This window comes from Protopterus annectens, chromosome 10.part0 (genome assembly GCF_019279795.1).
Source record: "Protopterus annectens isolate FY-2018-M chromosome 10.part0, PAN1.0, whole genome shotgun sequence".
NCBI classification, from domain to species: Eukaryota; Metazoa; Chordata; order Ceratodontiformes; family Protopteridae; genus Protopterus; species Protopterus annectens.
This window is the reverse complement of record NC_056744.1, coordinates 1,374,854,818-1,374,875,754: the sequence shown is the minus strand read 5'-3', so window position 1 is coordinate 1,374,875,754 and position 20,937 is coordinate 1,374,854,818. Positions and strand designations below refer to the sequence as shown.

Genomic DNA, 20,937 nt, shown 5'->3' with positions numbered 1-20,937 from the left:
GTGTCTAAATAAGCACCTATGAACTCCAGGACTTCTGTGGGAGCAAGATGTAACTTCTTGTAATTGATTATGATGCTCAGTTTGAAGAAAAGGTGAAGAAGGTAGTCCCTGGCATGAATCAAGGGATGCATGGTGGTGGCGGTGAGGAGCCAGCCACCGTGGTTGGGAAATACCCAGAATCCTAGCAATCTAAATTGAGCTGCATCCACTGCCATGCATTTGCTGATCACCTGGGGAGCTGTGGGGAGACCAAATGGCAGGACTCTAAACTGGAAATAACTAGCTCCCAGCCAGAAGTGAAGAAACCTCCTGGACCATCTGTCTATTTTGAATGATTGTACACATCCTGGGGGTCTATCAGGTGCATCCAATTGTCCTTTGTCATTCCATAACAGCATAAGTATGGCCTGAACCTTGACCATTCAGAAATTTTAGTGTTTGAGAAACACATTCTCATGACTTAGGTCCAAGATCAGCCTGAGGTCACTATTTTTCTTTGGCACCAAAAAGAATCTCGAGTAAGTTCCAAATCCTTGTTGGTCTGTGGTACCTTTTGGATGACTCTTTTTGTTAGCAGCTTTTTGATTTCTAAGGCTGCCTCTTTTCTCTGATAGGGTGGTACACTGGATAATTTCCTTGACACTTTCAGTAGCAGATGAGAAAATGGAATGTATTATTTATTTAATATTTGTTTATCATGAAAGTCCAACAAGGAACAAGCCAACTTTCAGCAGAGGCCCAGGGAGAAATGCTCCAGATGCATGTCTTTGCAATGTGGGAGGAAACTAGAGCACCCAGAGGAAACCCACATGAACACAGGGAGGACATGCAGACTCCGCATAGAAGGCACCATAGTCGAGAATTGAACCAGATAACCTCTTGCTATGAGGTGACAACACAAACCACTGCATCACTGCATCTCTGGTAATGATAGTTTGCACCCAAACATCTTTAGTGATGGATGCCTAGCATTCCAGGTACAGAGATAAGCACCCCCAATTGCCTGCAAAATGCAGCAGTCAGGCAATCTTCAGGATAGAAAGACCCTCTGAAGCCTTGGTTCTGTGTGCCTCCTCTGCCATGTGGGTGATGTCTACTACTATAGTTTCTCCCTTTGCCCTGTGGGGATCTATCTTCCTTAGGAGTCCTGAGAAAATCCCTGGGATTTTCAGAACTACATCTTCATACCCCCTTTTTAGTTTCTGCAAAGAGTTCTCTGAGGGGTAGAAAGCCGTATTCCTATAGCAGTCAGAAATTTCCCATCCTTTTTACTCCTGGAGAGTGTCTCTTTAATCTTATGTCCAAACAGGGTTGATCCATCAAAGGAAGCATTGACAAAGGATGTCCTAAATCTCCACAAAGTCACATAAGTGCATTCAGGCATGCCTCCAAACTATAATGCTTGATCCTGCAGCTCTGAAAGACCTTCCCCAGTGTTCTAGATCAGACACATGGAGAAGGAGTGAAGGGTGAATGACTGCAAACTCATAGGTTTCTTGTCATCCACAGACATGGACACAGAGAGGGACTTGGAAATCTCATTAGTCAAGTCCCTTTAAAATCCTGTAATGTGTGCCAAGTAATTTAGTGTTTGCAAAGTAAAGGTCACCAAAGTATACACTCACTTCTTGTTTCTGCCCAAGACTCTAGACTATCTATTAGGGGGATGGACTGTTGAACTGTCATCAGTGAGTTCCTCTTTAGTGGCTGCTGCCAGGACCACAGTATCAACAGGGGATTCTTGCTCCAGTGGGCATGGTACTTTGGCACTACTAGATATTTGTCTGGCTGCAGAGTGAAGGGTTCTGCCACTTCTGGATCCTTCCATGCCCAGCAAAAGATGAGATCCACCATCTCACCTGCTGGGAAGACCACCCAGAAAGTAGCTGAGCTTTTGAAAAAACCCACAAGGAGCATGTACTCCTTTGGGGAAGGTGCTTCAGAAGACCAACCACCTTTCTGTCTCAGAAGCTCAAGAATCTGTCTGAATGAAATATCCTCAAGGGGTGCTTTGGGGAATTCCTCCCCTACATTGAAGTCTGTTTCTTGTATTAGTAATTTTTGTGGGGAGTCACTATGCTTCTTCTTGCACTTGTGTATTCAAAAAACTTACATGGGGTGGGGGATGATCCAGTGAAGAATTGAACTTCTGAGGGGAGTCCTGTATGAGTACTGACTCAAGGCTAGTACAGACTGTTTGTCCTGATGGAATAGAATGAGCAGGCACAGGACTCAGGACAGACAGTTGAGGAGGAGGAGGACTCAAGGAGGCCAATGATGTCCAATCTCTTAATGTTGAGACAGTTCTCTCCACTGTCTCGAAGGCAGAGACCAAAGGAGACCACAAAGCACCCCAGCAGGTTCCAAGCCCACCTGACTAGACAGCCAAGAGAATCCCCCTGACCTTGTCTCAAAATAGTCAGGGCTGAGCTGTCTAGCGCCAAAGCTGTGAGAAGAAGTAATAGCTCCAACAGTCTCAGAGTCGAACCCCTGCCCCCATGTGAGAAGTTCCATGATCCCTTCATCTCCAACAGTCAGTGCCGGTTGGATCAGAGAAGATGCTGGAGTCAACAAAGACCACAACTTTGGACCCAAAACAAACAAACAGAGCAACAATTCTCAGATCTGATGCATCCAAATCTGGGGAACAGATTGGAGTAGGAGCAGTAAGGGCGATCTGGAAAGCTCTGAAGCTCATGGGTCTGATCGGAGACAGACATGGGAGAACCCCCAACTGAATTTGGGTCCTGAGGAATTTCTTCATTATTCTGTTCACATCCCAAAAAGTGTTTAAAAAACTTGTTAGAATACGTTTATGTGTATGGTTTTGGGCCTCATGCCCCCTCTCTCTTCAACTAGGGGTTCTAGTAATTCTTATACCAACAATAGTATACAAGCATTATTAAGAGTAGAAGAGTGACCAGTTGTTAAGCATAAGGTGGTTGCTACACTGTCTTAGAATGTCTAATGTAATCAATCTGACCACAGATGAGATGACAGCCTTGTTGCCAGATGGAGAAGATCTAGGGTTGGTCAGAATACTCTAGGGTTATAAGGAACCTACTATAACTGACCCTGAAAATTTATTGACTAAGTATTTAGTTTTATACTCTCAAGACAGGTTAAAGGGTTGCTAATTTAGTAGTATTTAATGAAGGCAGACTCATATTATACAAAGTATAATTTCACATAACTGCTTTGCAGACTTACAACTCTTAGTACTAAATGCGTGAGATCTAATATCATTCCAATATTTGGGAAAGTGTAAAAGAAGACTTTAATCTCTGACATGAGAGTAACAGAGATGCGAAGGGGAAAGGTAGTCAGAGTTGTTAGATTGTAGGGAATAACTGGGATGTTAGGGTGCTGAAATGTTTTCTAGGGACATACAGTACCCCAAGTGCAGACATTTGAACATGAAAGAGGAGAGAATGAGAGTAGAATGGAGGTCAGTTTAGGAAAAGGTAATGCAGTGGTGTTCTTTCTGAGTAGAGCAGACCTTAAAATATCATATATTATTTTGAATAAACAGAAGCATGGCAGTATTACAATCAGGCTAAGAAGCTACAGAATTTATTTAAGGATAAGTATTTCAACACCCTTATTTAAGCAATAACCCACGCCTTGGTGTGGGTAATGCTGGATTTACCCACGGTTGGTGTGGTTTGGTCATGAGGGTGAAGCCCGAGAGGCCAAACAAAGGCAACCATGGGTAAATCCAGCATTACCCACATCCAGAAGTGGGTTATTGCTATTATACAATGACATTATTTAAGAAAAAAATACTTACTTTTCTTAAATAATGGCATTATATAATGCCTCCTTGTTGCCCTTCCGCAGCTGTACAGTATTCTGTGACAGTTCTGATGTACTGCACATGGTTACACAGTACATCAGAACTGTCTGTGTGGATGCAATGGAAAAAGAAAGATCTCCGTTGCTTTTAAAAACTTGGCTTGCTATGTTAAAAGAGTATAACATAGTGAGATAGCTTTAAAAAAAAGCAACGGAGATTTTTCTTTCTCCGTTGTTTTTTTTAAAGCTGTTTCGCTATGTTAAATGAGTTTAACATAGCGAGACAGCTTTAAAAAAGCAACAGAGAAAGGAAAATCTCTGTTGCTTTTTTTTTTAAAGATTCTCGCTATGTTAAACTCATTTAACATAGTGAGATAACAGCAACGGAGCTCTTCCTTTCTCCGTTGCTGTCCAAAAATAAAAAGACTTCTACTAATGGAAAAAGTCCGGGCGACCGGACCTTTTTCAATTAGTATAAGTCTTTGATTTACAATGTGCATGCTGACCAAACAGGGTGCACATTTTGGAATATTAATGGGGGTCATTGTATAATCATTGTTTGCCAAGCTTCACTTGGAGGAAAGATGCATCAGGTGTTTAGCAAACAAGAGAAAAATAAAGTGGGGTAGAAGCAAATGCTCATTTAAAATTTAAACATTTTTGAAAAGAGTCTAAAAGGAGAGAGTGACCTCATTTGTGGGAGGTCAAATTTCTTCTCAGCAGTTCTGAACAGTATGACTTTTATATTTGGTACATTTATGGTGAGTTGCTCTTTGCAGAGCAGTTTGGTTAGAAGGGAGAAATAATTTCAGAGTCTTGGTACAGATGGGGGAGGCAGAAGGCTCAGCTTGGGTGAGGACTATATTATCTGCATAGCAAATAATTTTCTGTCAGGGATTGTTGGTTAGGCCAAGTTTACAGAGATTAAGAAAAATAAAGGGCTTAAAGTGCATCATTGGGAAACTACACTAATGATAATAAGCCAATGGGGTGGGGCATTCACCTTCCAGGTTTTAGAAAATATACTTGAGTGATGGGCAGTCTAGTTTGTTAAATCTGAGTTTGTTGAGAAAGAGTGGATGTGGTTTAGAAAAAAAGAATGTAGCAGCATATATTTAAAGTCTCAGTTTAAGGAAAGGCACAACTGGTACCATTTAACAAAATGTTTCATACCCCTATTCCCCTTACTTAAATGCAAAATAGTTAAGGTCACTTCCAGGAATACAGGCAACTAAACAAAACACTCTTATTATATCCAAACACAAATTAATTGTTTTACCATTTCCAAGATCATAGTCATTTCCTGGTGCAGTCCATGTCAAGATGAATGTGTCTTCTTTCATTTCAGCTTCCAGATCAGAAATTCTATTGGGTGGGAATTTGTCTGGGAGAGGTCCAGATGGAACTCCAGCTACAGAAAACGATCCCCCTGAAGATGTTCTGCTGAATCTGCCCACAACAACATTAAAGCCATCATCTTTTACCGATGGCTTTGATGGATTAAACTGGACCTGACCTTCAAAATAAAATTCATGATAATAAAAGTCAATTTTTAGATCAGTAGAAACTCATTATAATATTTTATATATATATATATATATATATATATATATATATATATATATATATATATACATACACACATTTAAAGCATAACATATCAATATGTTGAACATCATTTAATTACTTATGTAAAATTCATAGCATGGTCTACTTGGACAGCTAAAGTGAAACTTTCTGGAAGACATCAATGCAATTTTTAATATTACAGTATTCCATATGCCTGAATAAAGGCATACTACATTATGAAAGATTTTGATATTGCAAAAACAGCACTGTAAGCTTCATTTCATAAAGGAACATAGGCAATTTTTTTTCAAATTATCTATCACGGAAAATGCTACTTTTGGATATATGTATTATAACACCTTAAAGTTTGACTAAATCTTCAAGTCAGCATGTGTATTAAAAAGCAAGTATGGAAATTACTAAAGAGTACATTTTTTTATATTCAGTTATTCCTTCCAGAAGTGTTTCAGTTCACAGCAGTTCTCCTAAAAAGTTACTGTAGGAGTTATTTGAAATACTAAGTGGGTATTGTATTCACCAAACAGTTTCCAGAGGTGTGAAAATTATCTGTAGGTTCTTCAGTAAATAATGCTCCTTCTCGTATGGTTGTATGAGAAGAAATACCTTCAGTGGTATTGATGACTGGTGCTGTCAGCTACTGCTGCCTTAACAGACAGACCAAATATTTGTGTTCGTGTGCGTGCATGCATGTGTGTGCGATAATAAAATAGTCAGAATTATCTTTAGGCAGCACTTAGAACATCTAAATGCACTATTCAGGTTGAGTAATGCTCCTCACAGTCATACTTACTTAATAACCAGGATAGATCAGCAAACTGATTTTGTTAAACAACAACTGTGTGAACAAGTTAAAAGTCAGTAGAGATTGCAGCTGGATCTGTACGAAATGATTTTTTTTTTATTTATCCTATGGTTAATGATGCTACATAAACCTACAATGGTCTACAAGCATTTTTTCTATTAAGTACCTATTAAGGTTTAATACAAAGACATGCAGGTTTGCAATCCATATTTAACATAGAAAATGGCTTTTACAAGGATCAGCTAAGATTGTTTTCCCTGTAAGGATAAGGTTACAACTTATTTATTTGTTAACCGGGAAAGTCTGACTTGGAACAAAACCAATTTTTAGCAGAGGCCCAGGGAGAAACACTTCAGGCACATGTCTTTCTAATGTGGGAGGAAACCCACATGAATGCAGGGAGGACATGCAAACTCCACACAGAGGCACCCCAGCCAAGAATCAAACTGGAGACCCTCTTGCTGGGAGGTGACTGCTACCACTGAACCACTGTACCATCCACTTCTTTCCAGGGCAGGAGTTAAAATACCATACCATTTTGGAAGCATAATGGCATATCTGGGCTAACATGGCTATATCTACCTTTAAATATTTTTGCAGAGATGATGTGGCACTCTGTAAAAACTAGGAGTTATATATATATTTTTAAATAAAAGGTGACTTCCTGCTTAGAGTTCTCCATAGTAATAAAAACAGTGAAAACATTTAGCTTACTCTGAAAGTGTTCTGGGTTTAAACTGATCTGGCAAAGGGTAAGTTTTTTGAATCACAAATCTAGGTTCCTTTGCATATGCACATAGCAGTCCTCTCTGGTGCACTACGTAAATTACAGTGATAATAAAAGTCAAAATTATCTTGAGGCAGCGCTTCGGACGTCTAAATGCGCTATTCAGGTTGAGTAATGCTCCTCACAGTCATACTTACTCAATAACCAGGATAGATCAGCAAAGTGATTTTGTTAAATAACAGCTGTGTGAACAAGTTAAAAGTTGATAGAGATTGCAGCTGGATCTGCGTGAAATTAGTTTTTTTTTAATTTATCCTATGATTAATGATGCTATATAAATCTACAAACATTTCTTCTCGTAAGTACCTTTTAAGGTTTAATACAAAGACATGCATGTTTGCAATCTGTATTTAACATAGAAACTGGCTTTTACAAGGATCAGCTAAGATTGTGTTTTCCTGTAAGGATAAGGTTACAACTTATTTATTATTTGTTAACTGGGAAAGTCCAGCTTAGAAGGAAACCAATTTTCAGCAGAGGCCCAGGGAGAAATGCTCCAGATGCATGTCTTTGTAATGTGGGAGGAAACCAGAGCACCCAGAGGCAACCCACACAAACATAGGGAGGACATGCAGACTCCACACAGAAGGCACCCCAGCTGAGAATTGAACCAGAGACTCTCTTGGTGGGAGGTGATAATACTACCACTGCACTGTCCACTTCTTTCAGGGCAGGAGTTAACATACCATTTTGGAAGCATAATGGCAGATTTGGGCTAACATGGATATATCTACCTTTAAATATTTTTGCAGAGATGATATGGCACTTCATAAAAAACAGGAGTTGTATTATTTTAATAAAAGGTGACTTCCTGCTTAGAGTTCTCCATAGTTATAAAAATAGTGAAAACATTTAACTTACTCTGAAAGTGTTCTAGGTTTAAACTGATCTGGCAAAGGGTACACATTTTGAATCACAAATCTGGGCTCCTTTTGAAACCTCTGTATAATAGTAAACATAAGCCTCAATAACTCTGGCAAAGGAATCATCAACATGGGAGGTAACAGAGTAAAGGAAAACAGAATCCCCGTAATTACTAGACTTGGAACAGAGTCGGACAACTATATTACTTAGGATTTTTCTCCCAGAAGGTAGAATTCATGCTTAAATCTAAATGTTTAAGATTGTTTGGGCTTTTATATGTGCCAACCCTGCTATGCCATTACGTGCTATTAGATGTTACTGCTACTGCCAAAGTACTACAGACCATTTCTGCTAAAGGAGGAAGACTGCATCTTGAAATCATTGTAAACTTAGTTCTTAATAGTGTCCCATACACGTCACAGAATTCAAACCATGTCATTACTGAACTGTTACTTTAATCCCTAATACATTAAAGCCAACTAAAAGTAGACCAAATACAGTGATTCCTTGAACTGCTCAGTTCAGTGAAAAAAGTTTTCATAACTTGGTTATGCAGTGCTCAGACCCAAAGGACATTGATGAACACTTTCATTTAAAGTCACTTTGTATAATTAATCTCCAACCCGTGTATCCACCCTTAGTTTAAATAAATCTATAGTGCAGAAATTCTAATAGTGCAAGGTATTTTGTTCCAGAGTCTGGTTATTTGTTTCTGATATTTGTTCAGTTTTTACTAATGCAAACATTTGTTATCATGCCTGTGAACTCTATAGCTGGTAGTAGCAATCAAGTAAAAAAAAATCCACCCATGATAAGTCGTCATTATGAGCTCTGTAATCTAGTAGAATTTTGCCCCTAAAATGTCTGTAGTGCATGGAAAATAATCTTAAATTCTTGTTTCAATCAGGATAATTAAGATACAGGTACTTCTTTGGTGAATTTCCTTTGAAGATTTTCCAATTTAAGTAATTGTGTCCTAATACGTACTCAGAAGGCATTATTAAATTCAAGCATGGGATGAATATACATTTTATAAGGAAGTGCTAAACTGTGATCAATATGTTTAATTAACAATCCTAAATGACAAAGAGACATTTTTTCCTTAGGCTGTTCACACAGTTTTCAAAGGCAAATTCAGATGTACTCTATCCTAATTCCGAGATCTTTTTTTCCCCAGACATCTTTATTAAATTTTCACATATGACAAAGGCAATCTTATATTTATATAAATGAAAAACATACAAAATGATACCACTTTAGTTGCAAACAGTATACATCACAGACACCATTGGAACAACTGTAGTTCCAAACATTATACATCACTTATAAACCATCCTGTCATTGTCAGTTAAGCATTATATGGCTCTTTCAAACCCTGCCTCTTAAAAACCTTTTTCCAGCTCTGCATATATTGTTCCCACAATTCCCATTTTTTCCTATGTAGCTTGCTCCTTCCCTATTCTAAAGATCCTAATTCCAGTTGTTTTATCTTCATTACTATATCCACTATCTCTTTCGACTTTTCCTAGTTAAGGGTCGCCACAATGGAACTAATGATTGGCAGTGGATTTTTATGGTGCCGAGTTGCCAGCCCAACACCCAACCTTCAAAAAAGGCACACCCATTCACACACACACCTACCTGCATGTCTTTAGACATACTTCTAGTAAAGTTGGTCTAGACTTTGATTTCTATTTTCTAGTAATTGCTTTTTTGGCAGCCACCATAATTAAACTCAGCAAGGCTTTACTATGTCTAGGCAATTCCAAATCCGTAGCGTAACTCAAAAAATTAATCTCCGCAGTCAGTCCAATCCACTCACCCAGCATCTCTGACAGAGCAGTCTGCAGGGAATCCCTAAAGTCTGCCAGCTGATTATTCTCCCAAAAAATATGTTCCCAGCTACCTCTTTCTTGCCCATCACACCTCCAACATTTGCTATCCACCTGAGGAAACATTCTTTGGAGTCTACTTGGGATATAAAAACACCTATGTAAACACTTCCAAGCAAAGATCTTAAATCTTCTATACTTTGTTGCATATTTGGGAGATATACATATATCCCCCATTGTCTCTTTGTGAATTGCTAATCCAGTGTCTCTTCCCAATCCTTTCTAAGCCCCCCTGATTGATTCTTAGAATTATCATGCAATATTTTATATGCTTTACTAATTATTCCTTTTTAATAGCAGCTTCTGCTCTAGATTCTATTAAAAACTCTACCAGTGCGGGTCTTTCATTAAGCAGCCCCCTATTTCTTTCTCTTTGTCTATACTCTGATATCAATCCTTCACAGGGAAGGCAATCTCTAACCTGCAGTCCAAATAAATTCTTGGCCTCTTCCCATTCTATAACCTATGGCAATATGACAACTCTAAATAAGAGAGCATAGCAATCTTGATAAATACACAGTGCAATCTGTGATCTCTTTAGCAACCAATATGAAAAAAGAAAGAACACAAAGTAAAGAGGTGAAGAACATTGTTTTTTTTTTGTTTTGCAAGTGGCAAGTTGCAAGTCTCATGCACCCTATATCTCCTCTGCTTTCATGCAACTAGAGAAGGGGAAACATCAGTGCTGTGTAAAACAATCACTGCCCCCAAAGAACAGCCTGTACTGTGCAGCATAATCATCCCATCTATATCACATAATCTCATACTCATTAAGATGGCACTCAATGTATAAACGCAAATGACAAAGAATCTATCTCTCTCTCTATATGTGTGTGTATATATATAAATATATATATATATATATATATATATATATATATATATATATATATATATATATATAGATACTATTACTACAATCGAAACAGAAGACACGACAGACATAAATAATCGAAACTGCAAATCACAGACATTTAACAGGTAATGGGTTTAAATTTCGCTAATCATGCCTACCATGTTTTAGTAAGTGTGGCAGTGTTATGCATGTGTTACGATCATTGTATTACTTAGTCCTTATGGTAGGCATGATTAGCGAAATTTAAACCCGTTACCTGTTAAATGTCCGTGATTTGCAGTTTCGATTATTTATGTGTCGGTGTTTTCGAGAAAGTGGCTGTCGATCTTCTTAGTTGTCGATGTAGTAACCTGGATCCATATAATATATATATATATATATATATATATATATATATCTATATCTATATATATATATATATATATATATATATATATATCTATATGGGTCTACCTTGACCTAACGAATTTATGTTTCTTTGAAACGTAGTTAGGCGACCCTTTTTTCCAAAAGTGCATTTATTAGAAAATGTACTTTCGTGAAAAAAACAGATCAGTGAAAATGGACTGAGGTTGTTCTTGTAGATTGTGGTACAATGGGGATAAGGAAGTATTCCCTTTTCCCCCTGTAGTGCAATCTCGGAGTTAGAATATATTAGTAGAGGGGGTGTGGGGGGTGAAGGTGGGCTTGCCCCACCCATGTCAATGTGTTTACTGTTGTTTTTTTTTTTTTTTTTTCTTTTGTGGGTTTCGTTTTGAATAGCTGCACCTTCAGAAAAATGGGAACGTGGAAGTACATTTTGAAGAAACGTACTTTCGCTGAATCAACATAGAGAGAGGGGGGAATCATAGGATTAAAAAGTCAGTTTGACAAAAGGCTATGGATGCTTTGTCATTTAACACCTTGAGGCCTTACCACCCCTTCCAAGAAGGATAAAGCATGTAAATCCCTCAGTATATTTAAGAGTACCAATCTAGATGTCTGAGCTATGTGTGAAGGATAACAGGGAATCACATTGCTTGATCTGAAGGAGTTACCTATTCCAGAGCATGGTGAGGCATTGGGTGATAAACCTAACATTTAGTTTGATTTGTTTTCAGATTAGGCTGAGATCTCTTGTTCTAGTGTTGACCACACTATTTGACTTTTCAAGAAAAAGGAGGTCAACAAGAAAGTACAGTTGTGTACCTACCATAAATGTAGATGTTCGAGTGTATTCACTGTTGCAGTCATTACACTTGGGTTATCCTGCTGGCAGGCTACCCGCAGTCAGCCTGAATTCCAAAATCCTGGTCCGGCATCAGTTGCTGTTGCCTCTTCCCTGATGTCAGTGTGCCAGGGGTATAAAAGATGCAGCTGACGCCATTTTCTTCAGTTTTTCTTGCCCCAGATGTCAGGTGCCCCCAAAATGGTAGGCTAAAAATTATGCCAATAAGTATTCATGCACTAAAGTAACATTACCTTCATCTACAAGCAAATACACCACATAGGTTGTATAGGATAGAGAAGTACAGATAAGTCCCAGCAAGTTAAAGGGGGATGGTGGGTGGGTAACCTGGACTTCAACAGTGAATACACTCGAACATCTACATTTATGGTAGGTACACAGCTGTACTATGTTCATCATGTTTCACTGTTGCAGACATTACACTTGGGTTGAATCCCAAAGCTGAGGTTGGGTGGCTGGGTCTAAATAGGTTTAGGAGAGGCAATAAGGTCCTGCAAAACTGCAGTGGCAAAGCCTGCTCTGGATTTAGAGTAGCGAGGTAAGTGGTAGCGCTTGGTAAAAGTGTGCACTGAACTCCAAGTTGCAGCCTCTAAAATGTCTTTGGTTGGTACTCCTCTGAGGAAAGCTGCTGAAGTGGCTGCTGCCCTGGTTGAATGTGGCCTAATGCCCTTAGGCACTGACTTGCCATGTTGTGAATAGCAGAAACGAATGCAGTTGCCTATCCATTTTGAAATAGTCTGCTTTGAGATAGCCTTTCCTTGTGATCCTGCAGCATATGCCACTAAGAGTTGTTCAGTCTTTCTGAAAGCTTTAGTTCTGTCCAAGTAGAAGCATAGCTGTCTGTGTATGTCCAAAGAATGCAGAAGTCTCTCACCCTTTATTCTGTGGGTTTGGATAAAAAGTAGGCAAATGAATGGTTTGATTAAGGGCCACACTGGACACTACCTTAGGCATAAATGTGGGGTTCGTCTTCAGAGAAACTCTGTCTAGATGGAAAATGATAAAAGGTTCCACAGCCATGAGTGCCTGTAACTCTGAAACTCATCTTGCAGAGGTTATTGCTAGGAGCAGAGCTGTTTTCCAAGATAAGAACTTTGTCAGCTATATTGGCTGGCTCAAAAGGCGGCAGTGTGAGTTTTTTCAAGACATAATTGAGGTCCCATGCAGGTATTGGTGCTCTCCTTGGAGGTCTTATGTTTTTGGCCCCTCTGAGGTACTGCCTTAGCAATGGATGAGAAAAAATAGGTGGTTCCGTATTGTAATGAGCTGAAATGGCAGAGGCATGGATTTTAATTGATGAAAAGGATAGGCCCTTGTCCAGCATCTCAGGTATTGTAAAATATGAGGAATATTTGGTGCAAACGTGTCAATTCCTTGTGCCTGATTCCAAGCACAGAATCTCTTCCATTTTTCTGCATAAGATTTTCTGGTACTGGGCCCTCTGGCCTCCAAAATAACATCCATCACTGCTTTAGAGAGAGGAGTGTTCTGAATGGCTACATTATATGCCATGCTGCCAGATTTAGGGTCCTGAGTTGGCTGTGCAGGATCTGATTGTTTCGTTGGGTCAGTAAGTGAGGAATTAGAGGTAATGGCCAGGCTGGGCCTTGAGACAAGCTCTTTAGGATTGGGTACCAGTGCTGGCGGGGGCCAGTCTGGGGTAATCAGAATAATTTTTGGCTTCTCTTGTCTGACCTTTAGGAGTACCCTGGGGAGGAGAGGCAGAGGAGGAAAGGCATATACTGTTAGGGTTTTCCAGCTGAAGGATAGAGCATCCACTTTCCATGCTTGCTTGTGATAAGTCCTTGTGCAGAATCTCTGTAGTTGGCAGTTGTGAGGGGAGGCAAATAGATCTATGTCTGGACATCTCCATTTCTTTGTTATCATGCTGAAGACTTGTGGATCCAGTTTCCACTCGTGGGGATCCACGAGGTTTCTGCTTAGTTCATCTGCCAGAGTATTTTTCTTTCCTGGCAGGAATTGTGCTTGCAGATGTCCTTGATAAGTCAATGCTGTGTCCCACAAAGTCATGGCTTGTCTGCAGAGGGGGTAGGAATGTGTGCCTCCCTGCTTGTTTATGTACCACATGACTGTTGTATTGTCCGTCCTTATCAGTAGTTGACCTGGATGAAGTAGATCCTTGAAAGCTGTCAGGGCATTCTGAACAGCTAGCATCTCTTTTTGATTGATATGAAGATGCATTTGGCTTGTGGGCCATGTGCTCTGAATACATTTTCCTGCCATGTGGGCCCCCCAGGCATAATCTGATGCATCTGTTGTTATTGATGGCCTGGCTGTGGGTAGGTTGAATGGCTGTCCCTTGTTGTGGTGACAGGCCTGTGCCCACCATCAAAACTCCTGTTGCAGGCAAGTAATGAGGGTAATTAATGTTTCCAGGCTGTGGCAATGTTGAGTCCAGACACTTTTTAGATACCATTGTAGTTTCCTCATATGCAGTCTGGCATATGGAATTAGCAGAATGCAGGATGCCATGAAGCCCAAAGCCTGCATAATTTTAATGGCAGATAATTGGGTTTTTGTTGCCAACATTTTGAAGTAAGAAATCAGTTGCCTTTGTTTGTCTGGCATGAGATAAGCCATCTGGGGAGTTGTATTTAAGCTTGCACCCAGGAATATTATCTCCTGAGAGGGTACTAGTTTTGATATATCTTCGTTTACTGTGTACCCTAGGCAAATTAATAATCTTTTTACAAACACCAGATGCTTTAGTAGAATATCCTTGTTCTCTGCTTGAATAAGGCAATCATCCAAGTAAGGATATCTTTGAATTCCTCTTTGTCTGCAAAATGCAATTACTGGTGCCAGGCATTTTGTGAAGACCCTGGGTGCAGTAGATAAGCCAAAGGGCAATGCAGAGAATTGGTAGTGCATTGAGCCAGCTATGAATCGGAGGTATCTTCTGCAAGATTGTCTGATTGGGACATGCAGGTATGCCTCCTTTAAGTCCAAAGTTACCAGCCAAGCCTTCTTGCCCAGCATGGGCAGAAGCTGCTGCAGAGTCAACATTTTGAATTTTGGAATGTCCAGAAATGTATTTAGAATAGACAGGTCCAGTATTGGTCTCCAGGCTTTGTCCTTTCTGGGTACCAAGAAAAGTTTTGAGTAAAATCCTTGTCCCTGCTCTTGCTGTGGTACTTGCTGAATGGCCCTCATGTCCATGAGGGATGAAACTTCTTTTTGTGCCTCTGCCCATTGATTGTGTGGCAGGTCTGGCATACCTTTTGCCCTTGGCAAGGTGTGAAAGTGGAACCTGTAGCCCTGGGACACTATATTCAAGACCCATTTGTCCTGGGTGATCATGTGCCAATTTTGAGAAAAAAGTGCTAGTTTTCCCCCTAAGGAGGCTGCCAAAAGATAAGTGCTTGGTGCTGGTAGAGGGAAGTCATTGGGACTGTTTCCTGTATGGCTGTGATTTTTCTTCTCCGCTTTTGGAGGTAGAAGCGCCCCACTGTTTAGGCCTGTATAACCCTGGGGGCTGGGATCTGCCTCTGGGGCATCGGTATCTGCCTCCTTGTGGCATGTCTGACACTGGAAAGGACAAATTCTTTGTAGGCCAGTTCCTGCTAAATCTGGGTGGCTGTACCTGTAAAAAATCCTTTACTGTTTGCATAGACTTCGCCTTGTCCTCCATTTTCTTCAACACCTCCTCTGCTTTAACACCAAATAAAGTATCATGCTGTAATGGAGCATCTAATAATTTTGCTTTAACATGATCAGGCAGATTCTGTTCCTTTAACCAAGCATGCCTCCTAATGACAGAACCTGTAACTGTGGTCCTGCAAGAGGCCTCCAGAGAATCAAAACCACATTGCAATGTATGCTTTCTCACTTGTTCAGTTGCATGCAATAAATCCTGCATTTCCTTATTTTCTGCACAATCAGAATTTGTCAATATTTTCTGTTTTAGCAGTGACATTAATTATTGCTGATATTTAAGCATATGAAATTGACAATTTAAAGCCCTCACAGCCAAAGTTGCAGACGTGTAAACCTTTTTCCCCAATCTGTCTAGTGCTTTTGAATCCCTATCAGAGGGGATTGGGTTTTTTGCAGTAGAAGCCTTGACCCTTTGGGACCCTGAGAAATAGTTTCTGGGTCAGCAGCAGGGTTTTTATAAAGAAATTTATGTGAATCTGGAACCCAGTAGTATCTGTCTGGCTTAACAGGGGCAGGGGGTAATGAGTCAGGAGAAAGGCCGGACTCAGAAAATACATCATCTACAATGTCCAACACAGGGGGAATAGCAAGAGGCCTGTGCTGAGATAGTAAAAGAAAATCTCTTAGCCTTTCCTTTGATTCTGAGTAGTCTTGGCTCTCCCAGTGGAAGTGCTTCCTCATGGTATGCAGGGTTTCCCCAAAAGAATAATCCTCAGGAGGAGAGGCAGAAGGGATAAATTCTTCAGCATCAGAATCCTCATAGGGAGGAAGAGAGTATTCCTGTTCAGAAGAGGAGTCAGAGGAAATGGAAACCTGATCTGAAGATTCATATTCTGTCTCTTGCCTAGGGCTCTTATCAGGAGGGGGATGGGAACCCCTGATCAAGGTAATTAGGTCTTCGGCCATTTTGAGCATCTGTTTTTTAGGCATGGAAGTCTGTCCAGGAGAATGTTGTACTTGTTTCTTTGTCTTTAGAGTTGGTTTAGTCTTTGCTTTGGAAGCTAATGAAGACTTTAAATACAACTGTGTAGGTCTGAAAACACCCTCAGAAGCCGATGCCTGCTCAGCGGCTCCAGACCCATCTGAGGGAATAGTTTCCGAGTGCCTAATACCTTGAGTATCCAGAGGCCTAGCTGGCTCCACGTGGGAATCGCCAGCGGCCTGTGGCTCTGAGGTAGCAGGCATCAGGGGCTGCAAAAGCGCCTCATTGAGAACTGACAAACCGGCGACTGTCTTAGCGGAAGCCTCGTCGTCGGTTTTGGACCTCTGATGCCTGTCCTTTTCTTTTTCCTTGCGCTTTTTATAAACTCCGGTCGTCGGCTGTTCCGACGGCATTATATAATTGAATCTTTGGCCAAAGTAATGAAAGGCAAAATTGTACCGATGCTTAATAGTGAGTTGGTTAAATCTAGCACAAAACTGACAGCTAGCAATGTTGTGATCAGGGCCTAGGCAAGGAATACAGTAAGAATGGAAATCCTTATGAGGTATTTGCTTCCCACAAGAAATACAATTGTTAACTTTTTCTGACATCGGTCTGGAGCAAGAAAAAAGTTTCCCCAATGGGGTACTTAGCTTTAATGAAGACTTTGGATCTGAAATTCGTTTTTGAAAATCTCAGAAGTCGGCCGACTGGCACTTGCGAACTGCTTTTGCTTCGGGCACTGCGCGGCATGAAAGACTGAAGAAAATGGCATCGGCTGCATCTTTTATACCCCTGGTGCACTGACGTCAGGGAAGAGGTGACAGCAACCAATGCCAGACCAGGACTTTGGAATTCAGGCCGACTGTGGGTAGCCTGCCAGCAGGATAACCCAAGTGTAATGACTGCAACAGTGAAACACGATGAACATTAGGATTCTTGGAGGTGCAATAAACAAGGTGCAGCTGTGGGAGGTTGGCATAATAGTTAAAGTGTTTACCTTACAAACACAAGGTGCAGGGTTTGATCCTCGCATAGGATAACTGGCTAGGCTTAAAATGGCCCACAGGGGTAGTTAGCTTAGTAGTAAGCTATGAACCTAAGCTCTCCCTTCAAGAGCCTATATGATACAGGGACAAGGATTCCAGCTTCTTCTGGTAACTAAGAATTTTGAGACCAGAAATGCTTTTTGTTAGGAACCACTGTTTTTTTTTTTAGTTTTTTGATGTATTTATTAAGATACATGTCAGAGGGCATGTTATATTCAACTAAGGTTCTAACCAAACCAGAGTATAAGGAAACTGTAACTTTTGACTTTGGAAGAGGTACATTTTAGGGATACCACCTGTCCCACTTTGCAAGGGACAGTCCCTCTTTAGGCAGTTGTGTCCTGCAACAAAATCGAAAAAATGGCAAATGTCCTGAGATTTTAGGACAAACATTTCCTATATTTTATGTAATAGTTTCATAAAACAGTTATTCTGTATCTGAAACACCTAAATATTATAAGAAACAGAATAAGCGACCAAAATGCTACAAGAATAAGCTTTTATTTATACAAAAAAGTGAAGTTCTGTCCTATGTACCGGTCATGGGTATGTTTTGCCCTATAAAATCTGACATTTGTACCAAAAATTTCCCACTTTAGGCATTTGAAAAGGTGGCAACCCTAGTACCTTTGGCAATTAATTATGAGATATAGAAGGCTTTTCTAACTATGTCTGCCACATAGTGATCAAAGGAAATGGATCAGCTGAGATGTCCAAGTCATTAATCATTGTCTCGCTTGAGAAAAAGATATTATTAATGCAATAAGCTGTAGCAATTTGGCATTTCTCAAAGGACATGAAACTGCATTTCTTGGTGATTAGTTAAGCCATTTTTAAGGTGTGCCAGGTGCTGACTTGTGTTAATTCATTCTGAAGGGTGAAAGTAAATGATACTTACAGTTTGGCTAACCCGAGATTCCTATTATCAGTTTTTAAGGTCAGAGCAATAAATGCCAAACAGAATGGGGTCCAACACAGATCCTCGGAAACTCCAATAACCACCTTCTCGCTGACTGAGGAGTTGTCATTGACTCTGACAATGGACATTCTGTCTCTGAGTATGTTTGCAATCCATCTTACTACATAAGGATTGATTTTTAAGACCATTAGCTTACTTGCAATTTCCTCATGTGGTATTATGTTGAATGCCTTGGCCAGGTCAAGATAGGCTACATGGACAGTGTGACCACTCTCCATTACCTGCATGACCTTTTCAAAGAAACTTACAAGATTTAATATACATGACATACCTTTTACAAGGTAGTAAATAACAAAGAATAACCAAGAAATTGGAACCACACCAACATATTTTAATTTAGTGCTTTTGTCTTGACCATTCAAAACACTTCATCAGAATAAAACATAATTTGAACAGCCACCTTATATACCATTCAAACGCACCTGATTGGACAACTACAAACTTTCATTCCACATTTAAAGATATAGTACAGTAAAACCCTGCATGAGATTATCTATACAAAAAGTTAAAAATACATAACATATAAACAAATATAATTTTTTTTTTTTTGCTTTTTTGTATGGTTTTGTACAAAATACCAAGCTAAAAATTAAGGAATGTGTTCAACTAGAAAAAAAATATATAAAATATATCCTGTATGTTACCACATAAGAAACTGCAATGGCTTATTATTCAGAACTGGCTTTTAGTTTTAACACACTCTGAATGGAACATTGGTCATTCAGTCCAGGAGGGGTAACTGCATTTAGTTTAAGCTGCCATTGCAGTTCTCTGAACTCCGAAAATTCATTATATGACCCCCTTCTCTGTCCCAAATCGACGTGGTCATTCACCACAAATTTGAAGGTATGTTGTGGAAAAATAATCACTTGTTTTGTCAGGGCGTTGTTCCTGTCCATCTTTCTAATATATAAACATGTTGATAAATCCTAGTACGGAACTGTTTGAGAGTTTTTCCCACATAATATGTAGGGCATTGTTGGCAAGATGCTAACTATACCATACCCTGCGATTTGAAACTATATTTCTTTTTAAGTTTTATGGACCCATAATTATGGACACTAACTGAGTTACATTCTAAAATGTGTTGACATTGAGTACAGGACCTACACTTAATCATCTTACCCTCTAAATTAGTTGTCCCTTCCCTTTCCACTATATTTTTTATACATACATCCTTCTGGTACACTATTTGTGGTCTCTCCCCCACAACTTTAATATGTTTGGGGTCCACCAAGAAAATTACCCAGTTTTTCTCAATTATATGTCTTATATCATAGAAATCACTGTTAAAAGTTAAAACTAGTGCTCTACTGAAGTGGTTCATAGATTCCTTATTCATAACTTGAGACTGGTTATTCAACCCTATACCCATCAATGGGGTGAAAACTCCCCTAAGTCTTTTTTTGTACCACTTCATTGAAAATATCCCTTAAAAAGTTCTCCAGGTACCCTCTTTTTATGAACATTTCCTTCAAAACCCCACATTGTGTCAGGAATTCATCTGTTTCTGAAACCATCCTTGCCAACTGGCCGGATTGTCCTTTTACCAAGGATTTTTTCTAATGGATAGTGTGGTTACTAGAGTAATAGAACAAAGTGTTCAAATATGTGGGCTTCCTGTAACTATTTGAGTAAAATTCCCCTCTTAGTCTGTTTTAGATAACAATGTCCAAATAACTAATTTCCTCTTCTGATACATTCATGGTGAATTTCAAAAATATAGTAGTCATATGTAAGTATTGAAAAAAATCATTTAGTCTGCCTCTCGTACCTGTCCAAAATATAATGATATCGTCCAAAAAACATGCAAAATATGTCCATGAATCTGAGAAATTACTGGTTAAAATGTAATTCAACTCAAAATAGGCCAACACTATGTTGGCAAAGGAGGGGGATACACGCTGCCCCCATGGCCACGCCAGTTTTCTGCTTAAATGGTTGTTTTTCAAATGTTATGAAATTATTCTCCAGCAATATTTCCATCAAGCTAGCCAAAGTAGAAATTTTGTTGTGTGTAAAGTCAGTGTATTTACTCAAATACTCAAAAAAACAGTCTATACCCAAGTTATGGGGGATCACAGAAAAAAGATCAACCATGTCAATAGTGACAAAAATGAGGTTTTCACTATATGAATTCTGATCAATATGCCCAAAAAAGTTCCAAGAGTCCTTGATATATGTAGGATATTGTAAAAGTACCTGTTTTGTGTGTTTGCCTATGTATTGGGCTATATAAAAAGTTTTAGAAGCCCTAACATCTACTACTACTAAACGAAATGCGGGATCTCTTAGTCCCTTGTGTATTTTTGGTATTCCAAATACTGTAGGGATTTTTGGGCAAGACACTTTTAGATATTCTAGTTCTATCATGATAATTTGTTCATTTAACCTTAAATCTTCTAGACACACATCCACCTTGTGATAAGCTATATTAATTTCATTAACTGAAGATTCCTCATATATGTCAGTAAATAAGATGGAAAATATGTTGG

The 20,937-nt window shown here is 39.4% G+C and overlaps 1 protein-coding gene across 1 annotated transcript in view; it reads right to left on the bottom strand.

The window, feature by feature from the left end:
• The window catches only part of LOC122814283 (calcium-activated chloride channel regulator 1-like), a 2,127,707-nt gene that overhangs the window by 1,071,013 nt on the left and 1,035,757 nt on the right, over nucleotides 1–20,937 (bottom strand). Inside the window, exon 14 of the mRNA XM_044086873.1 lies at nucleotides 5,075–5,311. Within this exon, the coding sequence (XP_043942808.1) occupies nucleotides 5,075–5,311 (237 nt within the window). The remainder of the gene's footprint in view (nucleotides 1–5,074; nucleotides 5,312–20,937) is intronic.